General features: G+C 34.2%; 1 protein-coding gene across 2 annotated transcripts; it reads left to right on the top strand.

Annotated features, from left to right (window-relative positions):
• Window positions 1-2,301: 2,301 nt before the first annotated feature.
• On the top strand, window positions 2,302-4,946 carry LOC132641509 (homeobox-leucine zipper protein HAT5-like). Of its 2 annotated transcripts, none has more exons than XM_060358534.1 (3): window positions 2,302-2,684; window positions 3,336-3,724; window positions 4,261-4,946. In XM_060358534.1, the coding sequence occupies exons 1-3, from the start codon at window positions 2,567-2,569 to the stop codon at window positions 4,660-4,662; spliced, it is 909 nt and encodes a 302-aa protein (XP_060214517.1). In that variant the 5' UTR covers window positions 2,302-2,566; the 3' UTR covers window positions 4,663-4,946. The 2 variants fall into 2 exon arrangements, with proteins under 2 accessions (XP_060214517.1, XP_060214515.1); XM_060358532.1 differs by having other exon boundaries at window positions 2,304-2,690.
• Window positions 4,947-25,832: the final 20,886 nt, after the last annotated feature.

Genomic DNA, 25,832 nt, shown 5'->3' with positions numbered 1-25,832 from the left:
ATTGGATTTTTTAAATTAATTAAAATATCTGAAACAATAAATCAGGAAAATTGATTTTTTTTGTGTCCTAAAAAATTTATATTTTCATAATTTTATTTTAGGAAACTTTAAAAAAACGAAAAAGTGGATTTAAAAAAAAAATACATTTCGCTAGTAACCTAGCGAAATACAAAAAAAAAAAATGTATTTCGCCAGGTATGTAACGAAATACAATTTTTTTTTTTTTTTTTTTTTACATTTGACAGAAATGTTAAATGGGGTTAACATTTCGTTGGATAACCAACGAAAAGCCCATTTTGGTATATAAAAAAAAGAAGACATACCATTTTTGTCTTCAAGCTCCAAAAACGTGTCATTTTGGCGCCGGACTCTCTTTGCTAATTAGTCTTTAATTCTAATATGAATTAGATGAGATATTAGCTTGATTTAATATAGAATTAACTCTATATAACTGCTTTGTCAAGTTATTTTTTGGGTACATTTTGTCACATTATACAACATGGTGGGTACATGAATATACGATCAAACTGAATTTTAATGGCAGTTTCAAGATTCAAATTAGAGACACAACTTTTGGAGAAATTTTTAGAGTTGATCAAGAAAAGTGGATGCTAAGATACTCAGGTAGGATGAAACCTACCTCAAGTCTGACTACAGAACTATGGAGCATCAAACATAGGTGAAAATTAGCAAAAGAAATGGGATTATAAAGAATTGGAGGTGAAAACAGACTATCTTGTCAAGTTTATCAAAGAGGAGAGCATACAATGTCATCCTCTTAGGGTAATTAAAGATTGCAAATATTTGTTGGAAGCAAATAAGGCTACTATCAAACATATTTGGAGAAAAGCGAATCAATGTGCAGATTTTTTAGCGTGTGAAGGTTACAAACACAATGAAGATTTGCTAATCTAGGAGAATGGCTAAAGAATATGGAGTTTCTTCTCTACCGCGAGCGAGTAGTCTTTGCCAAAGAAGAGACTTACTTCATCTTTACAGAATGCATACACCTCTTGGGTTAATTTGTGCCACCTGGCTTATGAAAGACCTTAAGGCTTTTATTGAGTTATTTTTCAATGTACCAAAAAAAAAATGAATACACAATCAAACCTCTATAACGAAGTTGTGTCTTTGATTATTTTTTTTTACAGTTATAGAGAAGTCTGATTTTATTATCATTGTGAAATTATTAATACTACCTTTTAGAGATTTTAATTTATCAACATAAATAATTTTTAAATTATACACCTATGAGTAGGGGTGTATCTGAACCGGGTTGGTTCAGATTTTTTAAATACCAAACCAAATCAATTGCATCGGGTTTTTAAATTTATACACCAAACGAAACAAAAAAAAATGGGTTTTTCAACCTCGGGTTTTCTGGGGTTATTTGATTTTCTCGGATTTTTCGAGTTTTTTCCCAGAAAAGTCTTCATACAAAACATATACTAACTTTTACTTCAAATATTTCTTTAGTCCTAGTAAGATACAACGATATAATTAATGTGTTTCTTAAGAAAATAACACAAAATGTGAGATGAGTGATGATATTGTATTAAAATATTCAACAAAAAAGATAATAAAATCAATTACAATAAATATTGCTAATTAATAAGCCATAAAGAAAATGACCATAATCTAAAAATACTAAGTCATGCTAAAATAAGAATGGCCAATAAGTATTAATTACATGACAAAGAAAAAAAAATTACGTATTTTCACTATCTAGACCAATTATGCAAAACTAAAGAATAAATATCCAACATTATTTTCATTCCTAGTAGTAGAATTGAATTTCTTTTGTTAGCATTAGTGTCGAGTTGATTTTGATTCAGACCTTTTTTGAGTTACTAATATTCATGGGATATAAAACTTATTGACATTCAAAATTCTAAGTTCAAGTTTGAAATAATATGATAATAAACAAAAAATTATGAAAAAATTTAAGAAATATTTATAAATTACATTACAAATAAATATATTTATGTATAAAATATTTTAAAAATTTAATAAATGTAAGGTCGGGTTGGTTTGGTTGGATTTGACTTTTTTTTAGCTAAAAATAAACCAAATTAATTATGATTGGATTTTTTTCAACACCAAATCAAGTCAAATCAAATCCTGAAAATCAAAACGTTACCAAATCCACAAACAATGAAAAAAAAGTTGGAAAAAAGTACTGAGTGAAAAATAATTGCAGGGGCAAAATAGGAAATTCATTTTATCCTGTGTTCTATTGCCAGAAGAAAGCTCTTTGTTGCCACTTTCATGCTTCAACTTAGCTTGTTTATATATACCCCATCAATCTCCTCTTCTCAAGGAAGAATCTCCTTTTTCTCTCTTTCACTTCTTTCTTCCTTCTTTAATTAATGCATTGTTTTCTTCACTCAAATTGTAAGTTTATTTTGCTAGACGATGGCATTGGCCCTTCATTGCTCCCTTACTTGTGACATAACCTTAGTGTTATTGTTAATAACAACTTCAAGATTCAATCAAGAAACCCCATTTTCCACTGCTTAATATTACCATATAGTTTTTCATAATTCTTGCACCCTAGAAAAAAGATATGGAAGTTGGAAGGGTTAATGAAAGTTGTAACATGACTACTACTAATACTGTTTTGCTTCCAAAGGATAAACTTTCTCATTGTCTCTGGATGTCCAATTCTTCCACCTCTTTCCATGGTAAAAGTATGTTCTTTTTCTTGTTATTCTTTGTTGTATTCTTCTTGTAAGCTTACAATAGTTGGTTCTTATTTTAATTTCAGCTTAAAGGTTGAATCTTTGATGACTAAGTGTATGGTTAATGAAAATTTTGTCATTTGTTAGGACTAAAGTCCTTTCACTCTTTAATATTATTTTCCGAAGAAAAGATCAGATTTTGCTGAATTCAATGTAAAGAGTTTGGATTCTTGTTTTGTTCAATTTTTGGTCCAAAATTGAGCCTTTTTTTGGTGTAGAAAAACTCTAATATAGCTAAGTTCTTGTAAGCTTATAGTACTTGACTCTTATCTCTATTTCAGGCTTTCAGCTTAAAGATTGACTAGTTATGGTTACTGAAAACTAAGCCATTTATTACTTAAGTTCTTTTAATCTTTTTTCCTAGACAAGGACAGATTTTTTCTCAATTCAATGTAATAATTTTTTGACACTTGTTTTGTACAATTTATATTAAAGTTTTGAGTCTTTTTAGTTTTAGAAGTAGAAAAACTCTGATTTAGCAGTCAATCAAAGGAAAATGATGACTACATGGTCCAATTTACTTGTTTTGAAGTGAAGAAACTTAGTGTGTTCAAGATTAGTAAATTTGTTCTTCCTTGATTTGCTCTGTTTCAGGGCCTGCATCAATGGTTAATTTCAAAGATGGAGAATTAACTAAAGAGAGGCCATTTTTCACACAAATTGACAAAGAAGAAACAAGCAATGATGATTATGATAGTTGTTTTCACCAACCAGAAAAAAAGAGAAGACTTTTGCCTAATCAAGTTCAGTTTCTTGAGAAGAGTTTTGAGGTAGACAACAAGCTTGAACCAGAGAGGAAAGTTCAATTGGCTAATGAACTTGGGTTGCAACCTAGGCAAATTGCTATTTGGTTTCAAAACAGGCGTGCTAGATACAAGACTAAAGTACTTGAGAAGGACTATGATGTTTTGAAAGCTAGCTTTAATAAACTGAAGGATGACTATGACACCCTTTTCAAGGAGAATGAGAATTTGAGAAATGAGGTATCTTGAACTTCCAGCATTCTTCATTAGCATTAGAACTTCCGAGTAGAGGTGGAGCTAGAATTTTGAGTTTACGGGTTTTCAATTCTAGAAAACGTAGCTTAGTGGGTTCTTGATAATTTCTTATACATATTAAGTGTATCTTTAAATACTAATACATAGTTTGAGCCGAAGCTACTGGGTTCTGTCGAACCAGTAGTTCCGCCCCTGCTGCCAAAGGGTTTTGTTAAGTGTCCTATGTTAGTAAAATGAGTTGTCGTCCTTTATATGGTCTTAGGTTATTCTCTATCTCGTGAGCTAGTTTTTGAGGTTAAAGTTTTTGCGGTTAAGTGTCGGGCATCTGGGGTTACCCAACCTAGGAATGTCGGTGTGTTAAGTGTCTCACATTAGTCGGAGGAATATGTTATCGTCTCTCTAAGGATTTTGAATAATCCTCGCCCCATAAGCAAGCTAGTTTTTGTGTTAGTGTTGAGTTAAGCCTAAGGTTCAATTTTGTTAACGGGGTTTATAATATGTTCTTTAATTTTGTTGAATAGGTTAATTTGCTGACAGAAAAATGGCATAGGAGGGAGAAAGGGAAGGAAAACTCAGAACAAAGTGGACCAATTAGTCCAGGAGATGCACAAGAGGCTCAAAAATCAACTCCAATTGTTGTTGTTACTTCAAATGTGCCAAGTATAACAAAGCTAGTGTGCAAACAAGAAGATGCAAGTTCAGCAAAAAGTGATGTTATTGATTCAGATAGTCCACATCATACTGATGGAAATCATTCTTCAAATGTACTTGAGCCAGAGCCATCAGATTATTCTCAAGATGAAGATGACAACTTGAGCAAGAGCTTTTTATGTTTACCAGAAATTGGGGATCAAATTCAAGCTAATTCATGCAATTTGAGTTTCCAAATTGAGGATCAGCCTTGTTGGTTCTGGCAATATTAAGTTTTTGAGTTTCAAGATTTGGCTCAATCCTACTTTAGTGTTCCGAGGCATTTGCTAAAATTTCTTATCTAGTCTTACACTATTTTAATCAATAATATGCTGTATATAGGATTAATAAGTAGTAGTAGTTAACTAAATGAGGTGTCTTTAGACTCTTTATTACCTTTGTTCCAAAAGAAGTTGTGATTGGCCTTTTTTCTTTAGCTCAGACAAAAATGGTACTATTGCCTTTTTTTCCCCTTCTTTTCAGTTGATCATGATGAATTCTACACAGTTGCAAGTGATTCAGTTTGTTTTTACTGATAAATTTTTTAAGTTAGGATCCTTTGGCCTTATTTGGAAAAGTAAAATCATGACAAGTCATTTTCTGGGATATGTAGAAAGTGAATAAAGCATGTCATTTTCCTTCTAGTGGGAAAGGAAAGAAAGAGGTTTTGAATAGAAAACTATGGGACTCAAAAACCCTTTCTGCAATGGGAAAAACCACTGGCTTTTAGGTGTTTGGTCATGTATAAAAAGAGTATATATAGTAGATAAAACTTTTCTTTTTAATCTCCAAAAGACTTCTAAAAAATAAACGCTCCGGTCATTTTATTTTATATGATTGTATTTGACTAGAGATGAAAAAAAAAAAAATCTTAGAGGATGTACAAAAAGTACTATCATTAGAACTTGTAATCTTAAACATATATCAATAAGTAAAGTTTAGGAAAGAAAAAAACCAAAACCTTCTGAAACATACTATAAGTGAAGTTTGAGAGAGAAAAAAACCAAAGCCTTCTTAAACTTACTAAAGGAACTATTAGAACTTATTATATTAAATATGACATGACATTTCTATAGCCATAAAGAGCATGCTAGTGAGAGTAAAATGAAAAATTTTAAAATGTAAAAAGACAGTCATTCATTTTAGAATAATAAACTAAAAAACAACATAGAAAATATTACAAGAATGTAAGTTTTTCTATTTCTCTAGAAATCCTCCAAGCATGAATATATAGGATTAATTTAGCAACAAGGGTATGTGGTGGAGTGACAAAGTGTTCCTTCATCTTTAACCAGAGGTTTCGGGTTCGAGAGTCCCTGGATAAGGAGTCGCCTTTTATTAGGGAGTTGTTTGCCCTTAATGCGGGACTTCCCAGCGCGAATTTAAATTCAGTTGGCCCCAATGCCGGTCCGAACACCCAGGGACGGCTCAACATATTTAGTGGCCTAAAGCCACATTCTATTAAGAGGCCTTAAGCTTCTTTCTATAAAATTTAAAAAATCTTTGACATTTCTTAAATTAAATTTTTGAAAAACAAAGTTATTATGTAATATTGTTTAATAATAGGTTTCCTCTAATAGTTCTTTTCCAATTAACAATAACACTGATTCATTTAATCTTTCTTGAAATATAAGATAAAGAGCTCCTTTTTGAGATTGTATACAAATTTCATTTTTTTCACATCCTTCTTTTTTGAGTTTTGAGTACTTGATTGATATTTTCTAGTTGCTATATTTGAATTTTAGCATGTAATAAAAAAGAATACACTTATGGAGAAAAGTATAAAAAGACAACAAATATGAAAAAAAAAATTAAAAAAAAAACCACAGAAAGCTCGATCAATAGGGCATGATTCTAGAAGTTGGTAATTTAGTATAAAAACAAACTTTTATAACTTCAATTTGCTATATTTTAAGCAGGTTTATCTATAAATATTCTTTGGATGTTTTTATGGTAAAAATATTTAGTATAAAAACTTAAACTCTTTGTGACAATAGATAACTTAGTAGGAAGAAAAAGAAAAATAAAAATTATGAGAAAGTAAATCAAAGAAAGAAGATTATTCATGTGAGAATGTAATAAATTGTCTAATAGTGATTACTTGTTATATTGCTAAACAGTTTTATTTCCTTTCTGAAGAGTTTGTATATCATTTTATCTTATAATATTCAATATTTTTCTTACGAATTTAATCATAAAATTTAGTACCACTAATAAAAAAATAGGGCCTCCAAAATGTGGAGGCCTAAAGCTTTGCTTCAGCAACTTGGCCCTTTAGCCGGCCGTGCGAACACCACGTGAAAAACCAAAAAAAAGTGATTATTTTAACTCCTAGAAGAGAAATCATCAACCAAAAAAAAAAAAAAAAGGTAAAGAAAAAGACAACTGCATCTGTCTGCATGTAAGAAAAAAAGAGAGGATTGAGGTTGGAATCTTTTGCAAGGGAAAGAAAAAAAGGAAAGGCAATACCCTCTTAAAGTCAAATTTTGTGGATGATTGGATTCAAAAGCGTAGTTCAATAGGCAATGACTTTTTAGCTAGATGTTAACAATTTCTTTTCTTTAATTAACTTTATAAAATGGACGTTGAGACATACCCCGTCACTTTAAACATATTTTTATTGAGGGAATCAACGACTCCTTTTAACATGAATATCTTGCTGATGCATTTCCTGTTACATGTTAACATGTGTAATTTGTACTGTGACTTGTGAACGTTATTTACTAAAATTTGGTAATGGTGTCTATTTTAATCCCTTCTTTTAAGGATAGCAAGCACGTAGGTTTGAAGGAACAAATCAAATGAAATATTTATACTCTAAATCCGTTAACTTCTTTATTAATTTTTTAATTAACTACAGTGTTGGAACCTTACCAAACACTAGGTTGTATGTTAAGTCCTTGAGGAATCAAGTTTTCTTTTAGATAAACCAATAATTAAGAGACAAATTACACGATAATATTAGTTGTCTTAAAGATTCGATCATTACTCTGTATGGTTCTCCTCTCGTTCTCTTTTATTTTTTCCTTTTAAAAATATTTAGAAAGCCTGAATTGACTCAACATCAAAAAGGAATTAATTAATTGTTTTTTTTCTTGGGATTATATATTAATAAATTTCGAATCTCCATTATGATAGGGAAAGATGAATTGAACAAGAGACAGGACAGAACAATGGATGTTATAAAGGAAGAGAACGCTCATATGTGCTTTCGAGCGACTCCGTAGAAACTATACAATTAACTTGTTTGATTCATTCACCAAGAGAGAATATATATAGGATACAATCTTGAATTCTAATGAAACAAGGAAACTAAGATCCTAGTGAAATAAGGAATCTAACTAATATATGGTAATTATCTCCCTACAAATATGCTACCAAATAATATCAAATAATATCAAGATATTATACCGCAATACCCCCCTCAAGTTGGAGCATGGGAATAAAAAATGCCCAACTTGGAAAGCAAGAAGTCAAACTGAGTTTTGCCGAGAGCTTTGGTAAAAATGTCTGCCAATTGTGAAGATGTTGAAACATGTGACAGAGCAACAAGTACAAGAAATCAGGGGCTCATGATGATCCAATTCTTGCCATAGAGCATGTAATTTTCCGTAATATACGGACGCTGACATGGTTTTGGTCTGTTCACATTTAGCCAGGGAAGACCGAAGCTGTTGAACTCGTGGTCCATTAGTCTGCGCGAACCTCCTTTTAAGGTGATCCCAAAAGGGTTTTACCTCCCTAAATTTTGACAAGGAAGATTTGACATCAACATCAATAGTATTTGTGATCCAAGAGATTAACATTGTGTTAATTGCAGTCCAATCGGACTTTATACAAGGAGGCTGCGGTTCAGTGATAGTGCCGTCCAAGAACTCAAATTTACGTCGTGCCTCCAACGCCGTTTGTATGTCGGCTGCCCATTCATCAAAATTGTCGCCCTTGAAACGAGTAGGCGTGATATAGTCCCCGGGTCGGTCTTGAGGACCGAGAAAATAGGAAGAATTAGACTCAATTTTGGATGGTGGTGGAGGAGGTACGACGTCACCGGCCATGGAAATTTACGATGAAGAGAAGAAAAAAACCGTGTGGCTCTGATACCATGTAGAAACTATACAATCGTGACTTGTTCCATTCATTCACCAAGAGAGAATATATATAGGATACAATCTTGAACCCTAGTGAAACAAGGAAACTAAGATCCTAGTGAAATAAGGAAACTAACTAATATATGGTAATTATCTCCCTACAAATATGCTACCAAATAATATCAAATAATATCAAGATATTATACCGCAATATCCACAATAGAAATCTATATGTGATTAATGTACTTATACGCTCGGGGGGATCAATGGCATATTTAGAGCCTTTCTAAAGGCAATTGGTTAGGTTTGTCTTGGAAAGGCTATTAAGGTTCGGGTGAAGAATGTAAAATGCTTGTTAAAACTCACGAGATAAGATCTGTATATGTGATCATGCCAGAGTCAGATTAAAAATTAGTACTCCCTCTGTCTCAATTTATAATTTACAACCACACAAATAATTATGACTTGTTTTAGACTACAAGTTTCAAAAGTCTTCATTTTTTTCTTAAACTCCGTGCCTAGTAACACTCGCATAACTTGGGCCGGAGGGAGTAACAAATTTGAATCTCCTTATGATAGGGAAAGATGAATCACTACTAAAAAAAACGCACATCTCTGACGGACAACTCGTAAGAAATTGCTCGTTGTTAAGGGATTTGTGGCAGAAAGTTCGTTGACAACGTTTCCGACAAGCCAATTACTAAAGGGATATCGTTGGAAATTCGTTTTTTAGTAGTGAATTGAAGTAGAAATAAGACAAGAATGGGGAAAAAGGAAGAGAAAGCTCATCCGCTTTTTTGAGGGTCTCTTTACACAATAGGAATTTGCATGTGATTAAGGTACTTGCAAGTTCGAAAGTACTGGCCTATGTAGCGTCTTCTTAAAGGTAACTAATTAGATTGGTTTTAGAATGACTATTGAGGTTCGGTTGAAAAATGCAAAACGCTCGTTAAAACAACGGGATAAGGTTTATATATATGACCATGGTCGAACCAGATTTAAACATTAATAAAGCAGCGGCAGATGCAGATCGCAAGGGGTTGAATTTGAATTTCCTTCGTTGAAAAATTATACAATGTAAGTAGGTCAAAATGTCTTTCTGCATGTTATAACTTGTTAAATCCCCTTAGCATAAGACTTTTTTTAAATTCCCTTATTTGAATTCTTGGCCCCGCCAAGATCGAAAAGATTGAAAAAATCAGTCATAATGGCTACGAATTTGAGGTCGTGTGACCTCTCTTCTGTTAGCTTAAAGTGGAAAATGTCGGAAGATGAAACAACTAAATGGGCAAGAGAATTGGTAACTAAATGGGGTAGAGAATTGAAAGGCACAAGTGATGATACTGCAACTCATGACAACTTGCATTAGGCGTCATTTCTATACTTTTGCGACAAGTCATCATGGGTATTGAAATCTGTCTCTCCTAAGTTACTAAACTCATGAAGCAAAGGCCATCTATTAATTTCATTTATTCGTTTATACTTCAAATCAAGTAGCTTTCTTCGTCAATATTGCTGATGCAAGTTTTGTGGATGAGGGGAGGTGTTAAAGAGACAGCTTATTAGTAGTAATTGCTTATTTAAGAAGAACCGCCTTAATGCGTTTGCGTAACTTAAAGAACCATGAAATGTCACTTTTGGCTTCATATTAGATTGATTCTATGAACTTCTAGACCATGTGGAATTATGATTGAAATTGAAACCAAACGCAATGTTACACTAACTCAATGTAAAATAGAAGACATTTAGTGGTGTAAACTACTATAGTATTAACAAACCTACATTTCAAGGAGTAAGGGCAGATATTACATTTACAGTGCGGATTGAAATTTTTGGCAAGCGATGTCAATATTTAAAGAAATGAAAGAGTGAATCACAGGGCGAAAAAAGGAGAGTAAATCATGCTAATAAAATTATATTGATAAAATGCAATTCAAATGCATAACAATATAAATATCCTCTGAGTTTTTAGACTTCTTTAGTCTAAGGTTGTAGGTTTAAATCCAGGGTTTTGTTATTCGCTAGGATTGCAATTTCTTAAATCAAATTAAATTGAAAACGACTCGTTTCAACAATCATTTAATAAAAGAAAAACACAAACATAAAAACACATGGGAGTTTCGAACATGTGAACTTGTACAAAAAAAAAAAATAGATTAATTGTTAGACCAAGCACGATTATCTTATCCAGAGATATATATCATCCTATAATATGTACTTACTTATTATTTTTATCTTTTACAAATTAATTATATATATTCAGAGAAACTTTTTGATGATCGACCGGACACACCTATTATCTTCGTCTCGGATTATATTTATGCAATTGAATAATTTTTAGATTTGCATATTTACGTTTAGTTTTCACCTAATATTGTAGAAGAGTAGTTGCTAGTAAGTAGAATTAATCTCAGGCCTGCCTCTAGCTAGAAATAAGTTTAGAAGTCTAAATGAATTAAATGTGATCTTAATGGGTCTATGAAATTAACCCAATAGCATAACAAGTTCATATGCTCAAAGGCGGATTTAGAATTATAATCGGTAAGTTGTAAATTTCAGAAAAAATATTTAAAATAATTATTTATACATGTTCAGTGGATTTTAACACGAATATAAAATTCTTTCAAATCCGTAGGTTGAACTTTACACCCTACTGCATATGTCTACCAATAAATTGAAAGAGGAAAATATTTTTACTTTCTAAACCTAAGTTGAATACTATATCTCTTGAAGTTAGTTATTACAACTTCTGTCATCGCACGTATTTTGGATTAGACTATAGCCTATACGACACGTCAAAAGTGAATTTTCAGTTAGTTTCTAGAACTTTATGTAGTTAGATATTCCTTCGGTTTAAAAAAGATTATCCTCTTTTAACTTAACATAAAATTTAAAAAAAAAAAAAATTGAAATATGTAGTCTAAACAAGTCTTAAATATTTATGTGGCTGTAAATCATCTCATAAAGTTAAATTATTTCTAAATCTATAAACGTGATAATTTTTTTAGGACAGATTAAAAAGAAAAAGAGGATAATTTTTTTGGAACAGATGGAGTAGTTATTTTCTCTTTCCCAATTTATGTAATACAAATAGAGTTTCAAGCTCTGAACGAGAAATGTTTTGACACAATTTATTTTTATGTCGTTTAAATGTTTTAAATTGTAAATTGATATGACTTAATGTGCTTTTTATTTAGTTTTTAAAAATATAAATTATTTTTTAAAAAAAAAAACTTAAATAGTTTATGTGTGAATTCACGGTCAAAATAAAAAGTTCGCTTTCTTAAGATCACTGCACCAATAAATTGGAACAGAGGAGACTATAACAACAATAAAACCTCATTGGGCTAAATCAGAAAAATCCGATACTTTTTCCGTATCAAAAAAAGAGTTCACTTAGTCATTTGCACTCCTTAAAAAATTACTTATTTTAAGAAAAAAATATGTAAATTGATTAAATTACCCTTAATTAAATAGGCATTGGGAGATAAGGTTAATTGTTTTTTAATTTAATATGTAAATACTTTTTTTTATCCAAAAAAAGAGTTAAGTGGACATTTTTTTTTATCGGAAGAGGGAATACTTTATAGGAGACAAATGAATTATCGACAAATGGGAACGTGGTCGGCCGTACGATCATCTTACACGTGTCCCTTAAACAAATGCCACGCAAACAAAGAAAGCCCAATGGGTCCCACTGTAAGATGCCAAAGTTGATGTAGACTGGGGCGGGCAACGTGGCGGGCAGCACACGGTGGGCTAAGAAGAACGTCGCTTTCACTTGGTTCTTTTTACACGAGATGTGGATAAGCATGTAAGAAATTGCTGTAGTTTGAGGGCCCAATATTGATGAAGAGATTGGGTTTTGGTTTGACAAGACAGGAAAGTGGGGGCAAAGTGCTTGGATTTCCGATTTTGACGTTATTTGCTTTCTCTGTTTTAAAATGTTAACTTGATACAGATTTTAAAAAGTAACATAATACTTTTGAATTTGTGGTTATTAACTAAAGATATATTAAATATGTCAAAATATCATTTAATTTTATGGTTTTAAATATGTCACGTGAAAGTTAGAATTAAAAAATTATTAAAAAAAAAAAAGACATTCATTTTTAAACGAATTAAAAAGAAAAGTAAGAAAAATATTTTGAAACTGGGGAAGTAATTTGTATCCATTTTTTTTTTTTTATATTTTTCTTGTGATAGTGTATTCATTGATATACATTGTATGAAATTAGTTTTGATAAAATTCAGGTACATATAACTGAAGTTCATCATATTTGTCTAACATTAGCTATTTCTATCAGAAATTCAAGTAAAATTGACTGAAGTTCAAGCAAAAATAACTGGAATCCAACCAATTTTGTCTCATATGTAACTACAGACACTATGTTTAAATTTGATTTTGTCAAGCCTACTTTAAACACCATATATTGGAAGTTAAAATACACCTATGTCCCAATTTATAATTTAGATTTCGAAAGTCAAACTTCTTTATTTTGGTGTATTCAAACATATAATCTTTCAGATTTTGAAAAATAATTTAGTTACTTAGAAATTATATAAATAGTACTATATGTCACAAGAATTAACACTTTGAATATTTTAAGAACATATGAATAAATTACAGACTCTCAAAATTGAAACTATGTCATATAAATTGAGATGGAGGGATTATGTGCAAAAAGTGAATACAAATTAGATCGTGATGGCAAAATAGACTGTTCGTAAAAAATTCGTGATGTCAAAATAGACTGTCCGTAAAAAATTTACTCCCTCCGTCCTAAAAAGATTTTCGTCGTTTGACTTGACACAAAGTTTAAGAAATAAAGGAATTTTTTAAAAATATGTGGTCCAAAACAAGTCTTAAATATTTGTATAGCTATAAATTATCTCATAAAATTAAATTATTTTTAAATATGAAAAACAAAATCTTTTGAGGACAAATTAAAAAAAAAAAAAAGATAATTGTTTTGCGACAGACTACTAGAAAAGTGTCCAAAAGTTTGAAGGGACCTATTTTTTCAGGAGAGTGGTGATGTCACACGTGTAGGGTCGTTCTCATGGGACACCATCACACCACTACCCATGTCTTGATCGTCAGAAACTGAAAGAGAACATTTTAACAAACGGTGTATTGCCGTTTCGTGTGTTCATAAGCTTCTCTGCCAATTCCAACTTACCAAATTCTTGATCCCCTATAAATATTATTCTTCCTTTTATAAGTTAGGTTCTAAAGTTCCTTTTCCTTTTCCATCTGAGTTTTGAATATATTGCTTATTTTGGGGCAGACTCACGTAGTGGCGGAGTTATATTTGTGCAAGAAAGTTAATTGACGCTCTTTTGAAAAAAATTGATGGTGATTTACACAAAAAAAAATATCTTTGGGATGATGTTTAAATATTATCGTTGATTTTAATATTTGCATGAGATGTCCCTTTTAAGTTTAATAAGAGAATTTCGGACTTAAATGCCCTTAAGTTTGAGCGGTAGAGATAGCAGGAAGAGCAACAAAATCGACCACTTGTGACATGCAAGTACATGACTTCATCCTATATTTAATCTAATTATCCTTTTGGATAACTCACAATTCATATTGAATTGTCCTGATTTCTATTTTTCGCTCATAGTCAGTTGTTTAAATTTATTCCATCTTTTTCATTTATGTATCTCTTTTTTATTTATTCCAGCACTCATGGTATCATTCTCCTTTATTTATTTTATTTCGCTCGTGATACTCTCTTATATGATATTCAAATCTGGAAAAAGAAAAAAATTATATTTTATACCTGTGGCATGCATGCAAGTCATGACTTATCGGTAAGACTTCGTAATATATTAACATATTTGTCATGTTCAATTACTCAAGATCATAGTAGAGCGTCATGATTTCAAAGTACTAACAAAAGAAGTTTGTGGCATGCAAATCATGATAAATATGTATGACTTCATGTTATATTCAACCTAACATTCCTGTTAAACTAATCAAAAATTAAATCGGCTCGCCACAGGTTCTTTATTGACTTGGATCGCAACTTATTTCAGAGAGTCCGCAACTTAAATGACTTAAAAAGTGGAATTTGGAACCAAAATAACCCACACAAAAAAAAGTTACCAAACTACATTTTGCGCACAAATTTAGTGCGCAATAGGACAATACTGTACTTTAGAGTTAAGTCCTATTGCGCACTAATTATAGTGTGCAATAGAGGTTATCTTCTTTTTTTTTTTGTATAATTTTAAAGTTCTCAAATTCACGTTTTTGTCATACTTTGACAAAAAATTAGTCATGTTTTAAAACTCCGAAATATCAATATTTTAAATAGAACTTGATATCTTTTTTTGCAAACAATAATGTCGGCTCATTATATCAAGCATACCTAAACGTTTGGATTATCGTTTTAGGGATGGTAAAGTGCCCCGAAGTAAGTTTTGTTTGTTTTAATCTTGTTATCTTTAGGTTTAAGTGTTTTATTAGTTACTCAAGGCATTATTTTATTTCGAATATACAAAAAACAAATATTATATTAAAAAATAATTCATCCAATACGAGAGGTTTAAAATAATTCATTACAATAACAAAATAATATATCATTCTTTACAATAACAACAACAACATACCCAATGAATCTCACAATGTGAGGTCCGGGGAGGGTAGAGTGTATGCAGACCTTACCCCTACCTTATGTAGGGAGGTTGTTTCCGAAAGACCCTCGACTCAAGAAAAGGCATAGAAAAGGTTAGATACGGGCAAATAATTCAAAGCAATTATGAAAATGAAAACAACGAAAGTGAATAAGCCATGATAAACCATTCTGTGCAAACAAATATTCACAGAAATCAAGGGATGAGAAACTAAAGATCAATGCAGCTACTCGCAAGAAAGGATAAACGCGACTACCTACTAGCCTTCTACCCTGATCTGAGTCCTCCATACCCTCCTATCTAAGGTCATGTCCTCGGTAAGCTGGAGATGCGCCATGTCCTGTCTAATCACATCTCCCCAATACTTCTTCTACCTACCTCTACCTCTTCTGAAACCGTCCATAACCAGCGTCTCGCACCTCCGCACTGGGGCATTTGCGTCTCTCCGCATCACATGCCCAAACCATCTCAGCCTCGCTTCTTGCATCTTATCCTCCATCGAGGCTACTCCTACTTTGTCTCAGATAACTTCATTCCTAATCCTATCGCTCCTAGTGTTCCCACACTTTCATCGCAGCATTCTCATTTTCGCCACTTTCATCTTCTGAACGTGAGACTTCTTGACTGGCCAACACTCTACCCCATACAACATAGTCAGTCTAACCACCACTTTGTAGAACTTGCCTTTAAGTTTTGGTGGCACCTTCTTGTCACACAACACTCCGGAGGCAAGCCTCCATTTCATCCACCCTGGGCCAATACGATGTGTGACGCCATCATCAATCGCCTCATTTTCTTGTATAATAGACCCAAGATACTTGAAACTATCTATCTTCTGTATGACTTGGGTGCCAAGCTTCAGTTCCACGTCAGCCTCATGCATTACATCACTGAACTTGCACTCCAAGTACTCCGTCTTGGTCCTACTCAACTTGAACCCTTTAGACTCTAGGGTTTGTCTCCAAACCTCCAGCTTAGCGTTAACTCCGCTGCGAGTCTCGTCAATCAGGACTATGTCATCCCGAATAACATACACCATCGCACCTCAACACCAAGGAAAATAAAAATAGGCAAAGAGCTGATCCCTGGTGCAATCCCATCATAACTGGGAAGTGCTCCGAGTCTCCTCCCATAGTCCTTACCCTGGTCTTGGCCCTATCATACATGTCCTTGATCGCCCTAATGTACGCCACAAGGACATCTCTAGCCTCCAAGCATCTCCATAGAACCTCTCTCGACACTTTGTCGTATGCCTTCAAGTACGAGACGCTCTTCCACTATGAGAAGTTCTCCTACTACGAGAGGTACTTGCACCACCACGGCCTCGTAGGCTACACAAACGCTTATCATGGCCAAATTTCTTACACATAGAGCACCTACGAGAGTATGTCATATTATTGACATCCATTTGATTGTGAATCTGACTTCGTGCCTAACGCTCAATTTATGGATGTACTCCTTGTTAGCAACCATTGAAAATGGCTCGTTTGAGCAATAAGCTTGATCACCAAGTGGGTAAAAGTGGCTGGCATATGCTTTAAGGTAACTTTTGACGCTGTATTCCGATGCCACATAACTTGATACCGTTTTTCTTATTGCCTCGAAACACTTGACGGCATGAGAACACGGCATGTGGTATGTTTGTCACTTACCAAAACTACACATTCTCGTGCCCTCATAAACGGTATGTAAGTTTCCTCCCCGACCTTCGTAATAACCTATCCTGACTTCATGCACACGTTCAGTAGGGTTATACTCGATCATTTTGTGCGGCTCACATTTTTTCCTGTTATGCTCCATCATTTTTTTAGATTTTGGCATACATCTCCCACTTTTTGCTAATATGGCTTTGGCATGCTTTGTTCTTGTCACAAACCGCTCCACAACTTGCATGAAAGTCATTCTCACCATTATAGTGACGGGCAGTCCTTGAGCAGATTTTAGCAAACCATTGAATGACTCTGAGCTGCTTGTTGTAAGCATCCCCCATATCCTGCCTTCATCAACATGTAATGTCAATTTTTCAACTTCGATTGTCTTCAACCAATTATATGCTTCTGGAATCACTGCCTTGATCATCTCCATCCTTACAAGCCATTTGTTTTGTTGTTGCTCCATCTCAGCCGCCCATATCAATTTGTTTAGTGTGTTGTTTCCAAACTTCGTTTGATAATTTGCCTTTATATACCTTAAACAATAGCGATGGTAAGCAAAGGAGGTTGTCACCCCTCCAAAGTGGACATATTGTGCAATATGCCTTGATGTCGATCAGATAACACGCATATGCCCATACGATCCTTAATAATATACCGCCTCAAATGTGTCAAAAACATTTGCCATGTCTCGTTAGCGGCAATTGTGAAAGAAAGAGGGAGTATCGACCCGTTGGCATCCATTCTTACTGCAATTAGTAGCTTGATGTCGTATACACCATATACATGCGTGTCATCTATGGATATGACTGACCGGCAGTTAATAAAATCATCAATGCATGGTTTGAATGTCCAAAACACAAAGTTGAAAATATTACCAGGCAGAAGCCTCCACTCTACAACAGTACCAACATTGAATTTTTGTAGAGCTGCCATATACCTCGGCAACGTTTGGAAAGAGACCTCCCAAGTATAGTGTTCTAAAACTCATATTTTGCGCATTTAAATGTTGCGCAATATAAGCGTGTCATAAAAAAGGTCAAATAATGCAGCATTGTGTTGTCAAATCAAGCATAATGTGTCATAAAAAAGAGGTCAAATAATGCAACATTGTATTGTCAAATCAAGTATAGTGTTCTAAAACTTATATATTGTGCATTTAAATGTTGCGCAATATAAGCATGACATAAAAAACAGTCAAATAATGCAGCATAGTGTTGTCAGATCAAGCATGTCATTCTGAAAATTCATATTTTGCGCATTTAAAAGTTGCACAATATAAGTTAGAGTCATATAAAGCGGTCAGATAATGTAGCATTGCGTTGTCAAATCAAGCTTAGTGTTGTCAAATTAAGGAGTAGTATATAACATGATTGACAAACAACTAGCATTCACATTAAAACAATTTATCATGTCATTCTATACCCAATTTGCTGATATTGGTTCTATTACATGTTTTACCCCAGTAGACATATTCGAAGCAATGGGTAGGACATGGGAACTAGATGATGATTTTAAATACTCAAATAACCCCAACAACAGATCTAATCAAGAATACAATAATATAATGAGAGTGGAGTGGGATTGACGTGTCAGGGAGGCTGTAGCACTGGAACAACATTTAAGGTCATTAGGGCTTAAACGACCCAAAAAACGTGCTATGTCAATGCCTCGTGGCACTCCACAAGAGTTGAATTTTGCTCTCAACTATTTTCGCGAAGAGAACAATCGGATGACAATATATTGCCTAAGGGTAGAATATGGTCAATATAGGTATGTAAGATTTAGATCCAAGTGGGATTTGGATGGTGAGATATCCGATGAATATTAATATTTTTGAACACCCCCGAGGGTACTTGGGGTTTGCAACTATATAAGTATCCTTTCATTTGTTATTAGACTACAACATATTCAATGTCGAGTAGTAGAAATGTAGGTTGGTCTTTATTCCTTCCAAATGATTCGAATAGCAGTGGTGATGATAGTTCAAATAATAGCAGCTATTTTGGTAAAACAAGTTTTCATGATAACAATGATTTCAAACTAGACGATTCGAAATCCCACCTTCTTATAACGAGTAATGATGATTTTTGCAGCGTGAAATATTTAGATCAACGAGAATATTATTGCGGGTTACGCCGAGAATGGGCATACCGGCATGCCGAATCAACACGTCTTGTTCGTGACTTGGAAAATCTCAACGCTCAAAACCCAATAAGGTGGTACGTAATGACCATGCCTCAAGTAGGTCCAGAAACATGCGAGCTTGCCGTACACAAGGTGTTACATCTCGCCCTCCCAGAAGCTAAGGATGTTCCATACTTATGGCGTATTTTTGGAGAAGGAGCTTATGGAGGGTTAACGTCATGAGCATACGCGGGATATAAGTCATGACAAACGGGTGTTACACCTTGGAAGAATTTGGTATCGTTAGTATCGTTATTAAACGAATGTGAGCCAGAAGAGGCCATGGAACTCTAATAAGGCTAAAAAAGACTTCTAACAAGTAATAAGAGAATAGCTAAAGGTTCTCGGGTCAAGCGGGTTAGAGAAATTAAGTTGTCAAAGCTTTAGGAAAAATTAGAAAAATTTCGGACAGGATTTTTGGTCCAAATTGAGCAAGGTATATCTCCTAGCATACGAGGAGTTATGAAGTGCATAAACTATCCAAATTGAAGTTCATCGAGTCTAGTTTCCAACGCAACAAGCTGTTTATTGATAGACATCATACTAGGAAGTTATGGGCATTTTAAAACGAACTGCAAGAAACCCGCGAACCAGCGCGAAAATCCTAAAAGCCCACTTAAAGGCCCACTAAGTGACCCGACTAACAGCCTTATAAATAGCCCTTAAACCTAGATTTTTTCATCATTTTCACCTCTTTCCTCCACCCAAACCTCTCTAGAACACTCCATAACCTTAACCCCAAGTCCATATACCAACCATAAGTGAAATTAGAGGTTTCCCACATCAAGTTTGGCTCGGAAATGACGGTTTGCCTTGTAATTCTCGATTTTCGTTATCGTATTATCGTGGATAGGGGCGGAGACATCAACACGGGTGGTGTTACGCGCATGCAAGGCTAAATTAAGATAAATTCCTTTCTATCTACTCATAATCCAAGTTAAATCGTAGTAAATTTCGTTAGATTTAACTCTTATTAAGTCGAATTGATGAAAATACGATACAACCCCATAATGGGTATTGTTGATGGATTATTATTAATATTGTGGAGGTGTGATCACAAATATGGAGTTAGATGTTGATTGTTGGTGTTGGGTTGTCTTTGTTATAGTCCTTGGATCGGAGTATAAACAGAGGAAATGCTGCCCAAAGTTTCACAACTTTGGACTGATTCGGGAATTAGCACGTAAGTGTTGGCATGCAAGCAAAATAAGGACTAACCCAGGATTCGTATGCCCTCATATAGGTCTGGGTGAAAGGGCGAGCATCGGAATACGGTTCGAGTAACAACTTGGCAGTGCAGGTATGTAAGGTTTTCGCTATCGCTTTCCTTGGCACAAATCAATAGAACCCTTAGCGTGCATTATGAGTCCATTCGAGTCTATTGTCGATTTTCTACATTTTACGAAATATATATATTTTACAAAAAATATGTATTTTATGAGAAGTACATATACTTTATGAAAGATGCATATTTTTTCGAAAATCTCTATTTTTACGGAATTTCCGATACTTTACGAAATTTAGTAAACGTCCCCAGCTAAGTCGTTCATTGACTCCTATTAAACCGTCTGTATACTTTATGAAAGATCCTTATGATGTTAATGTGAGTATTATCATTTGAGTCATTCCTTGTCCTCGATACGTGTCCCATAATATATTCAGAGGTATAATGACCTTGCGTCATTCCGAAAGGTCCGATATCATTCCCTTGGCTCCTCATGCATTATATATATATATTACTAACACCGAGCCGCACTATAGTGTTAGCACTATTTTACTAACACCGAGCCGCGCTATAGTCAGTCGGGTACGACATGTAGATGTGCAACCACTGATTAGTTGGGTATTGCACACCGAGTCCCGCAAGAGCCGTTATCACACCGAGTCCCGAAAGAGCCGGGTACGTTTTACACGGAGTCCCATTAGGGTCGGGTACTTATGATATAATTATGTTTTCCCCGACGCGGGGAGGATGATGATGTGATGATGATGATATACACACCGAGTCCTGAAAAGGCCGGGTACGTTTCACACCGAGTCTCCAAAAGGCCGGGTATGCTTCACACCGAGTCCCACTAGCGCCGGGTACGTTATATTTATATGTATATTATGTATATTTACTTGCATATGAAAAATAATTTTCTCATGCATGACATATTGTATGGTTTCCGATGTCACAGGTTACCAGTTATCACTATTCTCCAATGTTTACATTTATATTTTACTGATGTCATTACTTCCTTGCCTTACATACTCAGTACTTTTATCCGTACTGACAGTCCCACTTCTTGGGGTGTTATATTTCGTGCTGCAGGTCCTGACAGGCAGAGCAGAAGGACCTTCTCAGTACGATCGGCAGCTTCAGCAGGACGTCAGCAAGTACCACTATGCCGGGCTTGCTAGTTGAGTATATATCGAGTCTACATGTTATGTATATGACAAATGTACGTAATCTTAGAGGCTCATAGAAAGTGTAATAGGTGTCAGAGTCATGCATGTTTTCATTTTACTTATGATACACATGTTATAGTCTAGACGGCTATATGATATTTTATGATGTTCATGTTGCGGCCTTGTCGGCCAGCTTATGTATACAGTCGTTCACAAGCAGGTTATGTTATCCTTGTGTTGGGCCTTTCTGTGTACCGATGCTCTTATATGTACATGCTAATGATTACGATCAGGATTGTTGTATTAAGGTTATATTATGTAACGTCAGGTGGTACTCGGCTATTAGGGTTGGGTGCCCGTCATACCCCTCGTCGGGGTGTGACAAAAGGATTAGAAAAGAAAATAACAGAATGCTAGCAAGATGTTGTAGATTTTACATGCTAAAGTTGGCTGAAGAACAAGCATCATCAACAGGTAGAGAATTAACATCTATAGAAAGAATATATGTCTTAAGAAACTCAAAATATTATTCTGAGGACGATATTGAGGACTTCTATTATGATGATAATTAGGGGTTATTTTGATTCACTCTCTTAGATTTTGGGTCATTTAAGTTTCGGACTCATGTGGTTAATTTGTATTTTTAGTTTAAGAAGTCATCAATTTGAATATTTTTAGTATGTTTTAAATTTGTTTTGATTGTTATAGTCTATTATTAATTTATATTAGCTTCTTAGAGTAAATAATACATAAAAAGTTCAACAATTCACAATTTAAAAAAAAACATACAAATAAATTAGTACATAAAGGGTGCGGATTACGTAATAAATGAAAACGTGCAACTAGTAAAAACAAAGTACATAAAAATAGCAAACTAAATAAAAAATACATAAAAAAACAAAATACATAGAAATATTAAAATTAATAAACAAAATACATAGAAATAATAAACAACAACAAGATGGCACAAATAATCTTTCAAAATTTCAGTTTTTCTTTCAAAGAATTTTTCTCTTGTTGAGTGTCTCTAAGGTTAGCCTTGAGAAAACTTTGTTTTTCTTTGGATTCTTTAAGCAAGACCTCCAAAAGGTCAATTTTTTCTTGAGCTTCCATAAGCTTAAACTGTAAGTCAAACTTCACGGTATCTTTAGTGGTACTTGAGGTCGCGGTATCTCTATCAACAGGAGGCTTTTTATACTTCGTCGCCACCGTTTTATCAGTAGGAATGCTATCTTCCCAACGAAATTTTTTGCAACCGCCTATAAGCTATAAACATTACAAGAAAATCAAATTTTTAAAGTAAAATATGTAGATAATGTGAAAAAAAATTAAACCCTAAAAATTTGTAAAAACACTTACTTCGGGCAGTTTACAACGCCAAAAGCGGCGCCCTGGATTATCTTGGGTCCTTGATGTTCTTAGCTTACTATAATGACCACATTCACAAACATCGGGTTCTATAGCAAAGTTTGACGTTTCAGAGCTTTGAGACATGATTTTTTAAAGGGGGGAGGGCTGCTAAAGTATGTTGAAAGAGTGAAAATACAGGAGGTGAAGAAGAGTAACTTGGAAAAATGAAGCTAGTAGGGTTTTTATTAACCTCTATTGCGAACTAATTTAGTGCGCAATAGGACTTAACTGTAAAAGTGCAGTTTAGTCCTATTGTGCACTAAATTAGTGCGCAAAAGGTAGTTTTGTAACTTTTTTTTTTTTGTGGGTTATTTTGGTTTCAAATCACACCTTTTGGGTCATTTAAGTTGCGGATTCTTATTTTGGAAGCTTGCTCTATGCCAGCTTCTATAGCACATATGTAATTTATCTTCCCCGAAAACTCGCGGAAACATATCAAAGATTTTTTTATCTTTTTCAAAATTATAATATATAGAAAAGTCAAATTTATTTTTGTGCATATACATTATATGTTAAAAACTCCTAAAGATACAAATTATATTTTGACTCCCATAGCTAATATCTTGGCCTCGTCGCTAATGTTTCAGGCTACGGCAACTTTGACATCACACGTGCAGCTTTTGTCTTGAAACACACATGTTTACACACACCACATATTTCATATTCGCCTTAAATTTTTAATCTGTCTCGGCAATTACCTGCAAAAATTGTCAAACAATTTGGAAGTCAATCTCAAAACTTTAAAGACAATGAGTGGAATAACCCAAAAACATGACAATGTCTTGACTTCCGTCTAATTAATGGCTTGACTTCCGTCTAATTAATATCTTGACTCATGTGTTTAACTAAATGACGTCTAGTAAAATTGGATGGAGGGAGAATGAGTGAGCAATTAAGCTAACACGTTTTGGGATTATACGTAAACAACTCTCATACGTAAGCAAACTTATCAAGATTTTAAAGCTAGATGGTCCAACTTGCTTATTTGGACTCTCACACGTGTTACAACAAGTTATTTATGTAGACGAAGCAGAACAAAAGAGCTAAACCTTTGACTCTTCAATACCTCTCACAGAAAAAGAAACAAGAAATTCTCCTTTTTGTAAAAGCACCATTGGGCCCAATTGACAAATCGTTCATTTTTTTTTTTTGCGCGCATTCACCTTCTTTTGGGGTGGTCTTTAATTTTCCTTTTTTTTTTTTTTTTTTGCGTGGATTGTCCTTCATTTAGGGTGATCTTTAATTTTTGGCCTTCAAATTGGTGGTCTTTAAGTTTTATCCCTCGCCTAACACTCCAAGATTGTGGGTTCGAACCCCAGCTCAGTAAAAAAAATCGCAAGGCAGCATTTTGCAAATCTGTCCAGCAAAACTCTACCTGTGAAATGTAAATTCTGCCTAAAGGGTAAAATTTAAAGATCACCATTTTGAGGGATAAAAATCAAAGACCACCCCAGCAAAGAACAATCCTGCAAATTGCCCTTTAATTTTTATCCCATTGGTGGTCTTTAATATTTGTCTTTCGCTTAACACCCAGAGGTCCTAGGTTCGAATCCAGGCTTAGTAAAAATAAAATAAAATCCGCAAGCCATAAGTTGAGATTCGCAGGACAGAAGTTGAGATTCGCAAGGCATAAGTTAGGGTCCAACTTATGCCTTACCCTAATTTATGCCTTAAGACAAACTTTTACTCAAAATTAGGCTTTAACGCAGATGTTTGCAAAATTTCAGGAAATTTTTTTTTGCCTTAAGGCAGAATTTGAAAGCCAACTATACAACTTATGCCGTACGAATCCCAACTTATGCCTAGTGATTTTTTTTTTTTAATTTTTGACTGAGCGGAATTCGAACCTGAAACTAAAAGGCTTGTAGCGAAGGGCAAAATTAAAGACCACTGATGATTTGAGGGACAAAAATTAAAGACCACCCCAGCGAAGCATATTCATGAAAAAAGTTTGGAAATTTGGACTGCCTGGCCATTCGGCCCATTAAATGACAAAAACTAACCAAACTATATTGTTATTTGCACGGCTTAGCCTAATTTGGAAAATTTGGCAAATACAATTTGACAAACTGTAACCAAGTATATTACAAGAGTTTTCCTTCTTTTTAGACCCTAAAACCTTTTCTATTTTTGTAATCAAATGGTGTTCGTGAGTAGACAACTTTTTGATTGGGTACTGTTGTCGCGTTGGTTCTATAAATGGTGGTGCGATGATGAAAACACAGTGGTGTTTGAGTGGAGGATGATGGTTTACTGGGTTGAGAATGGTGGTGTGGCAAGAGGTGTCGTGTATATATAAACTAGGATGGTGTTTGAGAGACATTTTTTTGCGCGGATTGCCCTTCTTTTGGAGTGGTCTTTAAATTTTGCCCCTTATATTTGTGGTCTTTAAATTATGCTCCTCATATTGCTGGTCTTTAATTTTTGTCCTTTCCGTTGCAACCCTGAGCGTTCACGCAGAAATCATGAGGTTCTGGGTTCGAACCTCCGCTCAAGCATAAATTAAAAAAAATTGCAAGGCAAGATTTGGGTCGCGTGTATGCCGGATCCGGCATACATTTGTTAAGGAATTACCAAAGTTATGCCGGACCCGGCATACTCTGCCTTATGGGGAGATTTGGCATAAGTATGCCGGGTTCGGCATAACTTTGGTAATTCCTTAATAAGTTTATGCCGGGTCAGTCATATTTATGGATAAACTTTTAATGGGACCAGACCAATAAATCATAACAAACCAATAAAGAATGTGGATGTTCTGTTCTACCTAAATGTATCTTAATGCATATTCAGGTCTTAAAATGTTGCAAATGTACCTCAGTCTGTTCGTATTTGCACTTACCAAGTTGTGCAAATTGACACATCCTACGATGCACCAGTAGATAAAATATAAAAACAATATCAACCTTTTATGAGCATGCTTTGTTTCTGCCAATGTATGATCTGTTTCTTTGCCAGCGTTACTGCTTTACTGATGTTAAGTTCAATTTGGTTGCCAATATGCGGAGTTTGAACTAACCAAATTTGGCTTAT

This window comes from Lycium barbarum, chromosome 5 (genome assembly GCF_019175385.1).
Source record: "Lycium barbarum isolate Lr01 chromosome 5, ASM1917538v2, whole genome shotgun sequence".
NCBI classification, from domain to species: Eukaryota; Viridiplantae; Streptophyta; class Magnoliopsida; order Solanales; family Solanaceae; genus Lycium; species Lycium barbarum.
This window is presented reverse-complemented; position numbering and strand designations above follow the sequence as displayed.